Genomic DNA, 13,924 nt, shown 5'->3' with positions numbered 1-13,924 from the left:
AGTAGTTTCACAATTAGTGAATGAAAAATAAAACAATTTGCTTTCTAACTTCCATATGTGGGAAATTTTTCCTGCAATATGTGGATGGTGGACGTACATTTATCCAAAATCCCATAATAATCATGTTACTCAGAATTTCCTTTTCTTGAAAACCTCTATCTTCTAATAGGTAGAGGTGCAAAGACTGTAGCTGCTGCTGAAGTTTTAGGAAATGTTCCTTATTTTACCTGAGCAATGCTTATAATGGAATAAAATAGTGAAATTCCATTCCAATATAAAAGAGAACAATTTATCGCTCCTCAATAAATACTATACTCAAGTGCACAGAGGAAAATATGATCTTTTGGCATACACGGCATATGAGTCTACTAATAATTAAGAAAATTATTAGCAAGTTAATGAAGATGACATTACCTTAATGTTAATCAGGAAATCCGGTTTTAATTTTAGATTCTTTATTTTCTCTATTTGCTGTGAAACAGTCATGTATTCCTCCGAGAGAGAAGGAAATCCACTGAGAACATAACCTGACAAATACATTTTATGAAACATATTTTTTAGAAGCTTATGTCAAATATAAGGCTAGTTTTACTTGTCTTTAAACAATACATTTAGTGGCACAATTTTAAACCATGTACATGATATAACACTACTAAAAAAAATTGTGCACCCATGTCTACTTCCGATGAAATACAGAAAAGTGTGTTGTTTTCAGCTTTACAGAGTACTCCCAAAATTTGTTAACTCAAGAATTATGAGGACGTTAAAGATCATACTCAGACCACCTGCTTTATACAACCTTGGAAGGTCTTTGCTTCTATGGACAAGGAAGGGAGTCTGAACCACACTCGTGCCTCTCAAAAGGAGGCACTATGCACACGGTATGCACGCAGAGGCACCCAACTTGGTAAACATCTGTTCACTCGGGATTCACAATGCTGAGTCCTGTTTGGCAAGCAGACATTGGCTATATATGACAAGCATAGTGGTAATAGTACTTTTTTTCCAAGTATTATTACAGTGCTCAGACCCACAGACGAAACTGTGGCTTCAAGTTCCTAGGATAGTACTGTAACTACTAACGGCTGCATCTGGTGCAGCAAGAACTACTGTTACAGCAAGAAAATCAATATTTATAAGGCCACAAGGAGAGACTAAAAAGAATTGGGTGGATTTTTTTTAGCCAAATAATGATAATATTCCCTTAGAGAAATGGTGCATGCTTAGAATTTTATGTGCTAACATTTAAATGCAAGTCTGGGCAGCATAAAAACAGCAGTCTTTGCAAGAGGTATTAGGAGTGAAGACTCCTCCTTCTTTGGGGAGCTACTATCCATAGATGCAAAATTTATAGAAGAGGATAAGCAAGAGAGAGCATAATATATAGTCATTCCTCTAGGAAATTAAAATCCTGGATTCTAAGTTGTCGATACCTTTAGAGAATTCTAACTGGTAGGTGTGAAGAGTCTGCACAGTCTCTGCTTACCAACACATCCCAGACAACAATAGCTGATGTGATGAGAATAGGAGTGTAACATGGGAAACTGCTTGTTCTCTGACAGAGTGTTTGCTCCCAAACCAATGTGGGGAGACTAACAATGATGAGGTATAGCTATGGCAACCATCAACCAGATCAAATAGCAACCAGGGGATTACCAAGAAACTTTTGAGGGGATAAGGAGCCACCTTGAAGAGAAGCATTAAAATTTGTGCCAGGGGAAGAGATCTTAGAACAAGGCAAAAGAACAGGAGCCTAACCAGGTTTGGTGTGCCAGCACCACAGCCTTCTGGCTAGGCCTGGCAGAACAGCCTCCTTCTTGGATGCTCTGAGTAATCTGCATTTCAACTACTGGACTGACAGAACAAGGTTAAACACACAGTGACCCACACCCCCAGTGTGTGTATGTGAGCTCACAGGGAGCTTTCTCACTGGTGTGTGGCTTAGCAGACTGCAGGAAATGGCACACAAAGATGTGCCTGCATTTCCAACAGAAAGCATGCTTAAATAGGTGAACATGTACTCTCAGAAAAGGGAATGTGTGCTTCTAACTTCCACACATCTTTGAGAGAGGGTTTGTGTGCATAACCATGCCAGTTTGAGTACACTCCCTGGAATTAGTTTTATGAGGATGTTCAAAAATTTGTAGGTGTTCATTATATTTGGCAAGTGCCTAGTGCTGTGGCTTGTCTGTTTTGTGGCTGATATTGAATCTTTTCACTGATCACCAGTTTGCTGATTGTCAGTTAATAAATCAATAAATGACTTTGCTTCTGGTTTGATTTAGAGCATGCTAATAGAGTAGTTCCCTCCTGTGATAATGACATAGATTTTTCCTTTGCAAATATTATTTAGGTTAACCTGATATGAACTTCTGGTTTGCTTCCTCTCTTGAAAAAAAAAAAAAGAAAGAAAAGAGCAAGTGTATCAATTACACAGAGGTTATAATTCTGTATTTTCTTACCTACAATGCCCTAAAATACAAGTTTGCTTGTTATTGTACAGTGTCTATGTTATTTTAATAAGAGACACTGTTTGTTTCATGAAGTAGCTTACAAGATCCATATCTGACCTACTTTGGAAGTAAAGAAAAAAATCTGGGTTTAGCGTCTTACAATTTTTAAATATTATCATTTGCATTAGCACTTGTGGATACCTCTGGCACATCAGTCTCCAACATGATATGTTTATTATTTAAGACAGAAGATTATAACTTGAAAGAATACCTTATTGTGTGTACTGTTTAGAAACTTGTATTTTTCAAACATTAAAAGTAAAAAACTCAGCCTCTCATAAAACAGTTTCTTAAATCTTTAGTGAATAATTAACAGAGAATTGACTGATTAGTTCCTGCTGAAAGTTTAAGCTTCCCAAGGATTATACTAAGATAGTAGCTGATTAAACAAAAAGTTATTAGAACTAGAAAATACTTAACAAAACTGGTTTTGGAGATCAGTTCTAGTTGGTAGGAAAAATAGTGAAAATGTTGGCTGTTCTATTCCTCGCTACTTTGGGGTATCTGTAATACAGAAAATGTCTTGGCTTCAAGAACCAAACTTTTATCAATTTTACAGTCTCTAGGATCTCTGTGTCCTCTGTGATACACACATCTTTAGGCAGACTCAAAAAGGGGAACTCCAATAACAGAAATACCTCCTTATGCCTTTATTAAAGTCCTAACATATGGATTAAGAGACTGGCATTTCTGCTGATACCTCTTCCAGCAAATTTTCTGTCCACATCATATCATTTTTTTTCATTTAGTCCCTATTTCTCTGTCTTTTTTTATACTGTTTTAAAAGCCTGGCTTCATCAGTTAAGGCTGCATATTTTGCAAAACTGTTGGGTCTTGGACTAGAGAAGAAAAAAAAAACCATTGCAACTGAAAGCTTAAAAAGCATGCTAGTTTTCAGAGCAGAAGAAACTTAAAATTTTCTTGCCACTACACCTGTCTCTCTCCTATAATGGAAATTTCAAATAAAAGTCAGAATGAGGAAAAAAACTACATTTCCTTTTTACTTTCTTTCCACTTAGCAGTGTATTTGTTTTTTCTTCAAGAAAGCAGGTTCAGACAAGCAAGATTTGCAGCACTAGTCTTGACAGCCTCAAGTGAGAGTCATAGCAACACTTAAAATTTGGGGCAAAATAATTTTCTCAAAATTAACACAACATAGGACTAGTATGACACCTTCTGATCTCCCATATTGGTAAGCTAATCCCTAAACACACTCACTCATTTTATTCATATTTCACAACCTGAAGAGCACAAAAAAAGGTGTTACCACTGAATACAAAATAAATCATATTTGAGCACCAATGGATGTAAGGTGTGGAAAGAGGGTAAGCCTGCTGAGCAGTGGCTGAGGTCCCTTGGTTTGGTCAGTCTGGAGGAGATTGAGGGGAGACCTCTTTGCAGTCTACAACTTCCTCAAGGGAAGAGGAAGGGCAGGCACTGATCTCTTCTCTGTGGTGACCAGTGACAGGACCTGAGGGAATGGCCTGACATTGTGCCAGGGGAGGTTTAGGTTGGATACTAGAAAAAGGTTCTTCACCCAGAGGGTGACTGGGTACTGGAAGAGGCTCCCCAGGCAAGGGGTCACAGCACCAAGCCTGAGAGAGTTCAAGAAGCATCCGGACAATATTCTGACACAGATGGTGTGATTCTTGGGGATGGTTCCGTGCAGGGCCAGGAACTGGACTCGATGATCCTGATGGGTCCCTTGCAACTCAGCATATTCTATGATTCCATGAAAATTACAGCTAGCACATTCTAAGAAGTTTAGGCTACAAACATACTTACCAAAATGAGCAACTTCTGGTGACTCAAGCTTTTGCAGAACCATTTCGGTAACCACTTCCTCAGAAATACTTTCACCTTTAAAAAGCAATTCTTGACACTAAGGTAAAATGCAAAACATAGCATTATACAATATGGATTTGTCAAGAATGTGAAAAACTCACTAGAAGGTTAGACTTTTACCTTAAGTCCATATTCTGTTTCTTCATGAATATTTGTCTGAATTACTTCTGAAGCTGACAGAGCACATCAGAGAGAAGAAAATTAAAATAGTTAATAAAAAGTATTTTCTATACAGACAGGTAGATGCAGATACATAAATACATACACATACACACACCAGAGTATGTATGTGTGTTCCAAGCAATCAGACTATTTTTAAATGAACAGCCATTATAATTAGGGCCATTATTGTACTTTGCCCACCCAGAACTTGGAGTCTTCTGGCAAGGTTTGGGTAGGTGTTTCTCCCTACAATTTAACCCTGTATATACTACAGAAAAATGCACAACAGCAGTTTTGCAGGATTATTTTAACTACTGATTTATATTAAATCAGCATTATTCCTTTGTAATCCATAGATAAGTATTTCAGCTCAATCCCTTCCTAAATTTTAAAAGCAAGATGTAGCAGAACTGCTTAGACACACAAAACCATCTACTTAAAAAAAGTCATTAAGAACCTATTTCTTACATAGTTTAATTATCTAAAATTAAATAAATACTAAATTTGACATTCATTAAATTCAAAGACCTGCCCTCTGTCTATGTGGACAGTGGCATCATAGCAGAACGATCCTGGAAGTCTTCACACTTCTGTACAAATTAAATAAGCAGACACTTTACAAAAGTTTTCAAGAATGACCCTTAAGGCTACATTTATATTACTAATACACCAGGTCAGGAAAATGTCCTGAAACCAGGTGGCTCATGCCTATACGGCCATAATCTTTCTTCTCAAACACAGTGGCTGTTTTCCAGCTGTTCCTACTATTAATGATGACTGTTGCACATACCATCCTTCATACAATGAATGGGTGCTTGGGAGAACAGCATTTGCCACGGGCCAAAGCTGAGACAGGGAATGTTCTAATAAATGATACAGTCAACTGAAAATCAGCAATCTGTGTGCATCCTGGCCCTGTTTTATTTATGAGTATTGACCTATTCATTGGATAAATAGACAGAAAGTATTATAATTAAAAAGACTGCGAACACCTTTCCTATTTAATAATTCTCTATCTTGGTTTATTTTTAACACAACACAGGACAGATATTTTTACACTGGAGCAAGTCCAGAAGTGGGCACCAATATGATTAGAAGTGTTGAATGTACTAGGAAGGCCAAAAGAACTGGCCTTGTTCAGCCTGAAGAAAAACAGACAAATCTTACTGTTGTCTAAAACTTACTGGGAGATCACAAACTCAGAACCACTGCCTTCACAGAAGTGCAATTAGGACAGGAGGCAACAGACATAAGTAGGAACGTGAGAAATCTGAATGGGATAATTAGGAAGCAATTCTTCATCGTGAAGGTAGTCAAATATTGTAAAGTGTTTCTCGGAGAGGACATAGAGTCTCCATCCTTGGAAATGTTCCAGACTCAACTGAGCAACCCTCTCTAGTTGACTCTGCTTTGAGAGGAAGTTTGAGACTCAGTCATTTCTGGAGGTCCTTTCTGAACTCAATTATTCATGTTTATATATGTTGAATTTCTTCATTTCTTTCTTTTTTGATGTAGAAAGTGAAAAAAAACTTACTAGCAAAAGTTGAAGGAATATGTGTGTACACATATTGTGTGGGTACACTAACCAAAAGATTAAAAGAAATATCATGAGCAAAATTAGAAAAGAATAATTCTCTGAACCTACTAGAAATAAGGCTTAAAAATGCAGAAAGTGAGATTTAGATCACTCATAAGAAAAACTTTCTAATGGCAAAGGCTGTGTTACAGAGATAGACTGCCTAGAGATTCTAAAAACAAATCTGATGGACATTTGTCAGTAATGGTTTAAATACTTTCAAACAGAGTGAATTGGCTTAAGTACATTCCTGAGGTGCCTTCTGATTTTGGTCTGATCCATGTTTTGGAACAGGTATTAATTTTTTGTTATACAATAATATGAATTTAAAATTCTATAGTTACACAAGTCCAAAAAGCACTTTATTAAAACTGAATTGTACCATGTTAGAGTTCCAAACCTTCAAAAGAAGATAAAGATGCTTCATTTGATAAATAACTACATACTCACAGGAATATGAAGTGTTACCCTGTCCACTAGAGGGCTTTCATTAGAACAATAAAAAAATACCAGGGGGCAAATTTAAATGACAAAACTTAAGCATAAATGATATGTAAAGAATAAGTTCATAATCAGAATAATTTACACATATATACCATAACATCTGATTTATAATTTGGTGTTCCCAAAGAGGTACTCAAGAAATTTCTTCATAGTTAAGGTTATATTTTGCTTCTTTTACTTAAAAATATTGTATTTCTCTTCAAACTGGTAGGACATATGTGGTGTAAAAGTTTTTTTTCTTTCATAAAACTACAGTGAAAGAATCAAGATTTGTGAATTATAATGTCATAGATATAAAAATATTACCAGGGCTTTAAAAAAATTACATCTTAGCGTTTCTTTACTTACTGCTGACAAAATTAGGACCAAAAAACAACTTCCAGAGACTTAATTCTTTTCTGTAGGAACTTTCTTTCTGAGATACCTCAAAATGAAAAGGAAAGCTCAAGCAATGTGTTTATAGAGAATAAGATAATGTTATACATAACAGGTTTTACTCTATAAATCTTCAAAAATCTTTGATGAGAGGGACTGTCAGAAATGTAGCTCAGTAGTTTAAAAAATTAAATGACACCTTTTATTCTGGTAAATGCATGGTGGGAGAAATTAACTACACTTTCTGAAATAAGCCATGGGATATTTTTGGTTTAGAAATTTGAAAATGCCAGTTCCCATTACTTCCTTTACTACTTGTAGTGATACAAAAGCTATGCTTCTGTTTCCTGGAGGACAACCACCTTGCACTGAATGCCACACAAAAGAAAAGAAAGATCCTTCTATTTTTTCATGGTCTGTATTGGAAAATGTCGCTGCTCCCTGGAGTTGAATGAGTTGCCTCCATGTGAACAAGAAGGGTCACATGAATCACCTTACAGGATTGGGAATAGAATTTGATTATGATGAAAAAAAACCCCACAGTGATTTTCTAAGACTTTCAATAACTAAAAAGCCATTATCAGCAATTGTATTTCTGGCAAAATGGTTACTTGGTCCTTATCAGAAGCCTTTGCTGGAATCAGAAACATGCCTTATTGAGTTACAGGGAAAAGCGAGGACATTCTAAACCAAAAGATATTGTGAAACAATTGCAATGTTCCAAATACAGTGCATGTTTACCTTCTATGAAAATGGAATTCCATCTCTGTGCTAGTTTTCTAGCTAATGTTTTCTTTCCAGAACCCTTAAAACAAAAAATACACTTTTAAAAGAAAAACAGGCTGAACAAAAACAAAAAAAACCCCGCAAACATATCACACAATAAAGAATATATTTTCATATGATAAAAACAACTACAAGCTACCATTGGGATTAGGGCCTCTGAGTTATGCACTGGGCAAACACAGAACACTCTTTTATTACCATCCTCTATTGTATACTGCCTAGCATTGCTAGTATACTGCCACTGCCCTTTGCAGTTAATTATCATCAAAGACTTTGTTTCTGAGTAACTATCTAAAACTCAGCTATGGTTTGCCCACATATTCCTATGAGAAACCCTTTAGGACTGAAATTTATTATCTTCAGCCTCAAAGCCTATTATGATGCAAACCTGCTCAAGCCTTTCTGAGTAGGATACATAGGGATAATATTCTTTGACTAAAACAACAAATGCTTAAAAACTGCCCTTGTTAGTTCACAAATTTGGTTTTATGCTGACAAAATGTTTATTTTATCATTTATATGAGTCTTGAGGAACCGACACAATCAAGAAAAATGAGGCATCTAAGAGTACAGCTACCTGAATGGGATTTTTTTGTAACTCACCATCTTCCACCCTTAGGATTGTGCCCCTTTTCTCCAAGGGCATATACGAAGACCTCTTTTGACAGTTTGCTTGCCCCAGATAAATTTTGTGATTAAAAAATAGTAAAAATCCACAAATAAATCACAATTCCCAGTTAACAGTGTATCAGCAAACATTCCAGCTTCTCACACCTTAAATCTTACAGATGTGATGTAAGTATATATATTTGGCTTTGGTTTAATGGCACTATGTTTTTAACTTAAAAGATCTATCTTAAATAAGATAGGTGCTCTACACATCAGTCATATAAATAAAAATAGACTATTTAATTCTCTGTTTTCCTGGTAAGGACTGTACAGTTTTAACCCTTTCTTAAATTTGTATTAATGTAAAGCATCTACTGAAAGCAATGATTGAGAATATGAGAATATTTTTGTATTGTTTTTCAATGAGCATTTTATGCTGGTTTAGTCTAAAAAATGTAAAGTTACCTTTTTCATGTGAGGTTAGAAATTTGATGTTTGTATAAAATTAGACAAGCTAGTCCAGTGTAGTTTTCTACTGAGCTGAGTGCACTCTTTTAAGTGCATATAACCATACGACATGTTATACAGCAAACTTGTAACAAAAAAAGAACTCCCTTCAGCAAACTAAGGGAGTAATGCACCCCCACACGAAGTCTCCTACATTTGGTAAAAGAGAAGAATCTGAGAAGTTTAGGATTATAAAACATTGCATTTTCCTAAGTATGGGAGGCCACAAATTACTTGAGAAAAAGAGAGATCTTGAATTATACTTGAAATGACGTACAAACTTTATTGGGACACCTTGTTGGATTTCAGATGTTCCCAAATACATTATATATAACTATGTCAGAATTTTAATATTAAGGTTAAGATATGTAATATCTCACTGCACGTCTGTAAGTCAGTACATTAACCTTAAGGTTCTTTTATGGCTATTTATGTCTTTAATCCATCAAGTTTTTTAAAACTTAGAATACTTAATAACATTGTTCTGGTTTTGGCTGGGGTAGAGTTAATTTTTTTTTCATAGTAGCAAGTATGGGGCCATGTTTTGGATTTGTGCTGAAAAAAAGTGTTGTTAATATAGAGATGTTTTTGCTGCTGCTGAGCAGTGCTAACACAGAGACAAGGCATTTTCTGCTTCTCATAATGCCACGCTGGTGAAGAGACTGGAGGTGCACAAGGAGTTGGGAGCAGACACAGCTGGGACAGCTGACCCCAACTGACCAAAGGGATACTATACAGCATCATGCTCAGCTTAAAAAGCTGGGAAGAAGAAGGAAGGGGGGACATTCAGAGTGATGGTGTTTGTCTTCCTAAGTAACCGTTTCACATGATGGGGCTCTCCTGGGGGTGCCTGCCCATAGGTAGTAGTGAATTAATTCCTTCTTTGGCTTTGCTCACATGCGTGGCTTTTGCTTTATCTGTTAAACCGTCTTTATCTCAACCCATGAGTTTTCTCACTTTTACCCTTCTGATCCTCTGTCCCATCCCACTGGGGCTAGTGAGTGGCTGCGTGGGATTTGGTTGCTGGCTGGGGTTAAACCACCACAAAAATAAAAACCATCCAGTTGTCAATGTGAAAAGAAATTTTTTGAGCAACATGTAACTTTTAACACTTTTAATTGTACCTGACCGATCGCTCAGGCCAAAAATTGGCCTCGTTAAATGAGATCAGAATCTTTACCACACTGAAGGATTTGAAGAGTGGAAAAGGTGAAAAAGTAGGTCTTTGATCCTTTTGGCAGCATCGCTAAACTAATGTTTTGAAAGGAAAAGTAAAATTGTTAGCAAAATATCTGAAAAAAAAATTTCTATCTGACATCTTACTGGCTTTCCAAAGATAATTAAGCAAGTGGGCTTGGACAACAGAAAGGATTTTTCAGCCTCATCTTCATCAAAGATGTCTGTAAAGGGCTGAGCTTGTTTTTCCTCCTGCGAAGCCATGTATTATCTAAGACTGGGAGAAAAATACAGTAGTTACATATGTGTAAAATGACTTTCAAGTGGAACTGAATTACAAGGTAAATGGTTTTGTAAAAAAAACCAAACAAACTGTTATAAGAAGAAAAAGCATTTAGAGAACGTACACAATTGAGAACATACCCATTACTAAGAGAAAAGCCACTTGTGAAAAATAAGAGACTGTCAGAACTGCCCCTGACCCCCAGCTGGAACTTTATGGCAGTTGATAACTTTTTCCTGACTCTCAAACTGCCTGTTGCTCTTTTTTAGTTGTTTCATTGCCTTGTCCTTCCTGCTCCAATTACCACACAGTCTCTCTGGTCCCTGAAATGTACCGTGGGCGTGCTAAGACCTTCCTTTTGAGCTTCAGACACAGAAGGCCCCCGTCATGGTCAGTGGAACCACATGAACATGAATAAGGCTTTGCAGAGTCAAATCACGGTTCATAATCTGTCCACTCACAAATCCCAGGTTTTCCAGGACTGCCAGAAGCCGCACATCCAGTACTATACAACGAATTAAAACCCAAACAAACTTCTAATTAAGGTAAGTTGGAAGAAAATTTGGGTGGGCCTTTCACACAAATGGAGGCCAAAAATGTGAGGAGCTTGTTTAAGCTTGTTTGAAGAAGGCAAAAAAACCCTCCAGCTTTCTTTAGAGGGCCACTTCAGTCTCACCCATACGGCCCTAGTACAACCTCCATACAACCCAGTACAACCCCACAAAACCCCCAGTCATTTTTAAATTAAATAACTGAATTTGAAAATTCTACTGACAACCTGAAAAATCTGAAAAAAAAAAAAATCTGAAAAGAGTCTTGAAGCGTCAAACCGAAACATTCAGACACCTTCGCAATAAGTATTTTAATATAAAAAAAAAAGGCCTCCACGTGCGAACCAACACCCGATTTCCCTCACGGGAAACGCACCGGCTGAGCTTCACGTGCCGTTCCCCGCAGTTTCGCCCCTTTCCAAACCTTCACAATTAAGGGTCAATTTCCAAATTCACAAAAACACCACAACCAAAGCAAAGAATTAAACCAGACAGACGCGCGCCCTCCCCGCTCCCAGGACCATGTCCCGGTGGGCGCCTCCCTCGGCTCGGACCGGAGGGGCACTTACGTCGCACGCGCCCAAGGCCTGAGCGAGGGCGCCGCTACCTCCGCGCGCGCCCCGGTACCCGGGCAACTGCCGAGCCCCGCCCCCTGCACCTGGCCCCGCCCCCAGGGAGATGGAACCCCGCCCTGTCAGGGAGGGTGAGGCACAGGCCCCGCCCTCTGACATTGGCCCCGCCCCTCAGAGGCGGGTGAGGCGGAGGCCCCGACGGGGCTGCGGAGCTGTTCCTGGTGCTGACCATGCTCCCCTCGCAGGGAGCGCGTCCCGGTGGGAGCAGCGGCTGCGGCTACGGCTGCGGCCGCCTCGCCCGCCCCGGTGCCGCTGCCGGGAGCCGCCGCTGCCGAGGAGCGGCGCGTGACGCTGCTCCGCCGACCCCTCCGGCAGTGGCGGCGGCGGCGCAGGCGCGCTCCCTCTCCCTCCCGTGGGTGCGCCGGCGCGGTGGCGCGCGGGCACTTCCGGGTTCCCCCGTTGCCGGAGTTGTGTCCCAGCTCATTCCCGGTGTGTCCCCCCCCTGCTCTGGCGGGGCCTCACCGCCTGTTCCTGGGCTGTCCCCGGGCAGCCCCCGCCGCTCCCGCCCCGGCCCTGCCTCGGGGCCGCCATGCCGCCGGCGGCCGCCCCCCTGATCAGCTCCGTGCAGAAGCTGGTGCTGTATGAGACCAGGGCTGTAAGTAGCGTCCGCCCCGCCGCCGCTCCCGGGGCTGGGAGTGTCCTGGCTCCCCTGGCGTGCTGGCTCGGCTCTGCCCGGGGCTGCTGCCTCGGCTGGGCTGTAGCTTGTCAAAAACTGCTCCTTGCCTTCCTTCTCTTTTGCTGAGGTTTGATTCGTTTTGGTCACATTCAAAACATCCTAATAACTTAAAAAAAAAAAAGAAAAGAAAAGAAGTGTTTAAAGTTCTTGCCTTCACCGTGTCTGAGGCTCGTGACTTAAGCGAAGGAAGGGCCCCTGACACGCAGGTCAGCGGAGGGCCCTGCGGTGCTGGGTGCTGCCAGGGTGGCAGGGAAGGCTGGGCCCTGCTTGTTGTGTCGTGTGGCTGTGTCACACAGCCAGGCTCACAGTGCTCACTCGTGCCAGGTGGAGTTAAAACTGGGCAGCTGAAGGTGTCCAGAACTACAGATTTCAGATTTGAATTAAGACTTTAAGCAGGATGGCTGAAGTGGTTACTACTCCCACTGATCTGTTTGCTACTTCTGTCAGATTTCAGTCCTCCTCACATGAACGGCTGGTGAAAGAGTTTCCAGAGTTTTCAGTCAAAGATTTTTAGCATTCCTTATGTCCTGTCGTGGAAACTGTGAGGATGTGTTATTCACAGTACTTCTTTGCCATGGGCAAAATGGATTGGAGGCTTGAGTGGTAATTTCTGCTTTAGCCATGTGATGAGCAGCATGTGAGTCAGAATCCAATTTCTTGATGTAAATAGCCTAAGATAATACCACTGTGTTTATTACTTTAACTCCAAATCAAATTTCTTTGTGTAGTTTCCCTTGTTTCATAGTATGTTGGTTTTTTTAACTTGAGGTAGTTTTGGATGGGGTCAGGTACCATGGCTTTAAATGCAACAATTAGCTCTATTTTAAGTTCAGATGTTATCTGTAGTGATAACAGAAAAATGTTTTGTACACTGAAGTCAGTGTTTCCTCCTGGAAACTTACCAAAATGGCATGGAACGCATGAAGGGGATGCAGTTTGGTCTGCCTGAATAGTCAATATGAAGAAGAATCTGACTTCCAGCTTTTGTTCTGTCAGAAGTAGGTTTGTACTTTTGTGCTAATTCCTCATTAAACAGCTTGTGAAACAGAGAAGGATTAAAGCATGCAGAGTTAACAGTATAAGTAAATAAAAAAAATGAAGTTTACACTCCAGAAAATCTTTCCAGAATGTTACTTTTTTCCTATGCCTGAAGGAATTTTGATGGCTGCCTTATTCATCTTTCTCACTGTTGCTGGAAACGGCTGATTGTTGTTTTATTTTCAGCTAAATTATCACTGTATGTGAGGAGGGCAATGGGAAAATGTGATTTCTGAATCAGGTCCTAATACTGAATTTGGTTGTTCTTGGCTCATAACTCATGCTGAGTTCTGGCTTCTTGTGACTGGCATGCATGGATATCTGGCCTGCTCCTCTCTGAGCTGTAAAACTCAGTTCCTGAGAGACAATGGGGGGGGTGGGGGGGGTGTGCAGGGTCAATATTGTGCTTTTGAGTTCTGTCAGCTTGCTGCAATTCTTTAGGTGTCTCAGGTTGATCCTCTTAGTTCGGGAGCCACAGTCTTTTACATCTGGCTAGTGGTAGCTGGCAGTACTAACCTGAATGGGTGGGTTTGCCCATGCTCTGTTCTGTTCAGAATTCAATAAGGGTTGGATCCAGCAATCCTGATCACTCCAGGAGGCAAGATGGTTTCCATCAGCTAGTAAAGGAAGTGGTTTGTGGATGAACATGTGCCATTTGAAATGTCTCAGCTGAGCAAGGGTGTCTCAAAGC

At 39.9% G+C, this 13,924-nt stretch overlaps 2 protein-coding genes across 7 annotated transcripts in view; one reads left to right on the top strand and one right to left on the bottom strand.

Moving 5' to 3' along the window:
* Positions 1–11,570, bottom strand: part of AK9 (adenylate kinase 9) — a 61,646-nt gene extending 50,076 nt beyond the window's left edge. For 3 of the 6 annotated variants that reach the window (XM_064649781.1, XM_064649777.1, XM_064649782.1), the window contains exons 1-5: positions 10,201–11,448; positions 7,717–7,780; positions 4,479–4,531; positions 4,299–4,395; positions 415–527 (exon numbers count right to left, since the gene is read on the bottom strand). In XM_064649781.1, coding sequence (XP_064505851.1) covers positions 415–527; positions 4,299–4,395; positions 4,479–4,531; positions 7,717–7,780; positions 10,201–10,317 — 444 coding nt within the window. In that variant the 5' untranslated portion in view covers positions 10,318–11,448. The other 3 variants (XM_064649779.1, XM_064649778.1, XM_064649780.1) reach the window with 3 other exon arrangements.
* Positions 11,571–11,919: 349 nt separating this feature from the next.
* The window catches only part of FIG4 (FIG4 phosphoinositide 5-phosphatase), a 59,927-nt gene continuing 57,922 nt past the window's right edge, over positions 11,920–13,924 (top strand). Inside the window, exon 1 of the mRNA XM_064649783.1 lies at positions 11,920–12,114. Coding sequence (XP_064505853.1) covers positions 12,049–12,114 — 66 coding nt within the window. The 5' untranslated portion in view covers positions 11,920–12,048. The remainder of the gene's footprint in view (positions 12,115–13,924) is intronic.

Source organism: Pseudopipra pipra, chromosome 3 (assembly GCF_036250125.1).
Source record: "Pseudopipra pipra isolate bDixPip1 chromosome 3, bDixPip1.hap1, whole genome shotgun sequence".
In the NCBI taxonomy this organism is placed as follows: Eukaryota; Metazoa; Chordata; class Aves; order Passeriformes; family Pipridae; genus Pseudopipra; species Pseudopipra pipra.
Note: the sequence above shows the minus strand (reverse complement) of the source record. Positions and strands in the feature narration are given on the sequence as shown.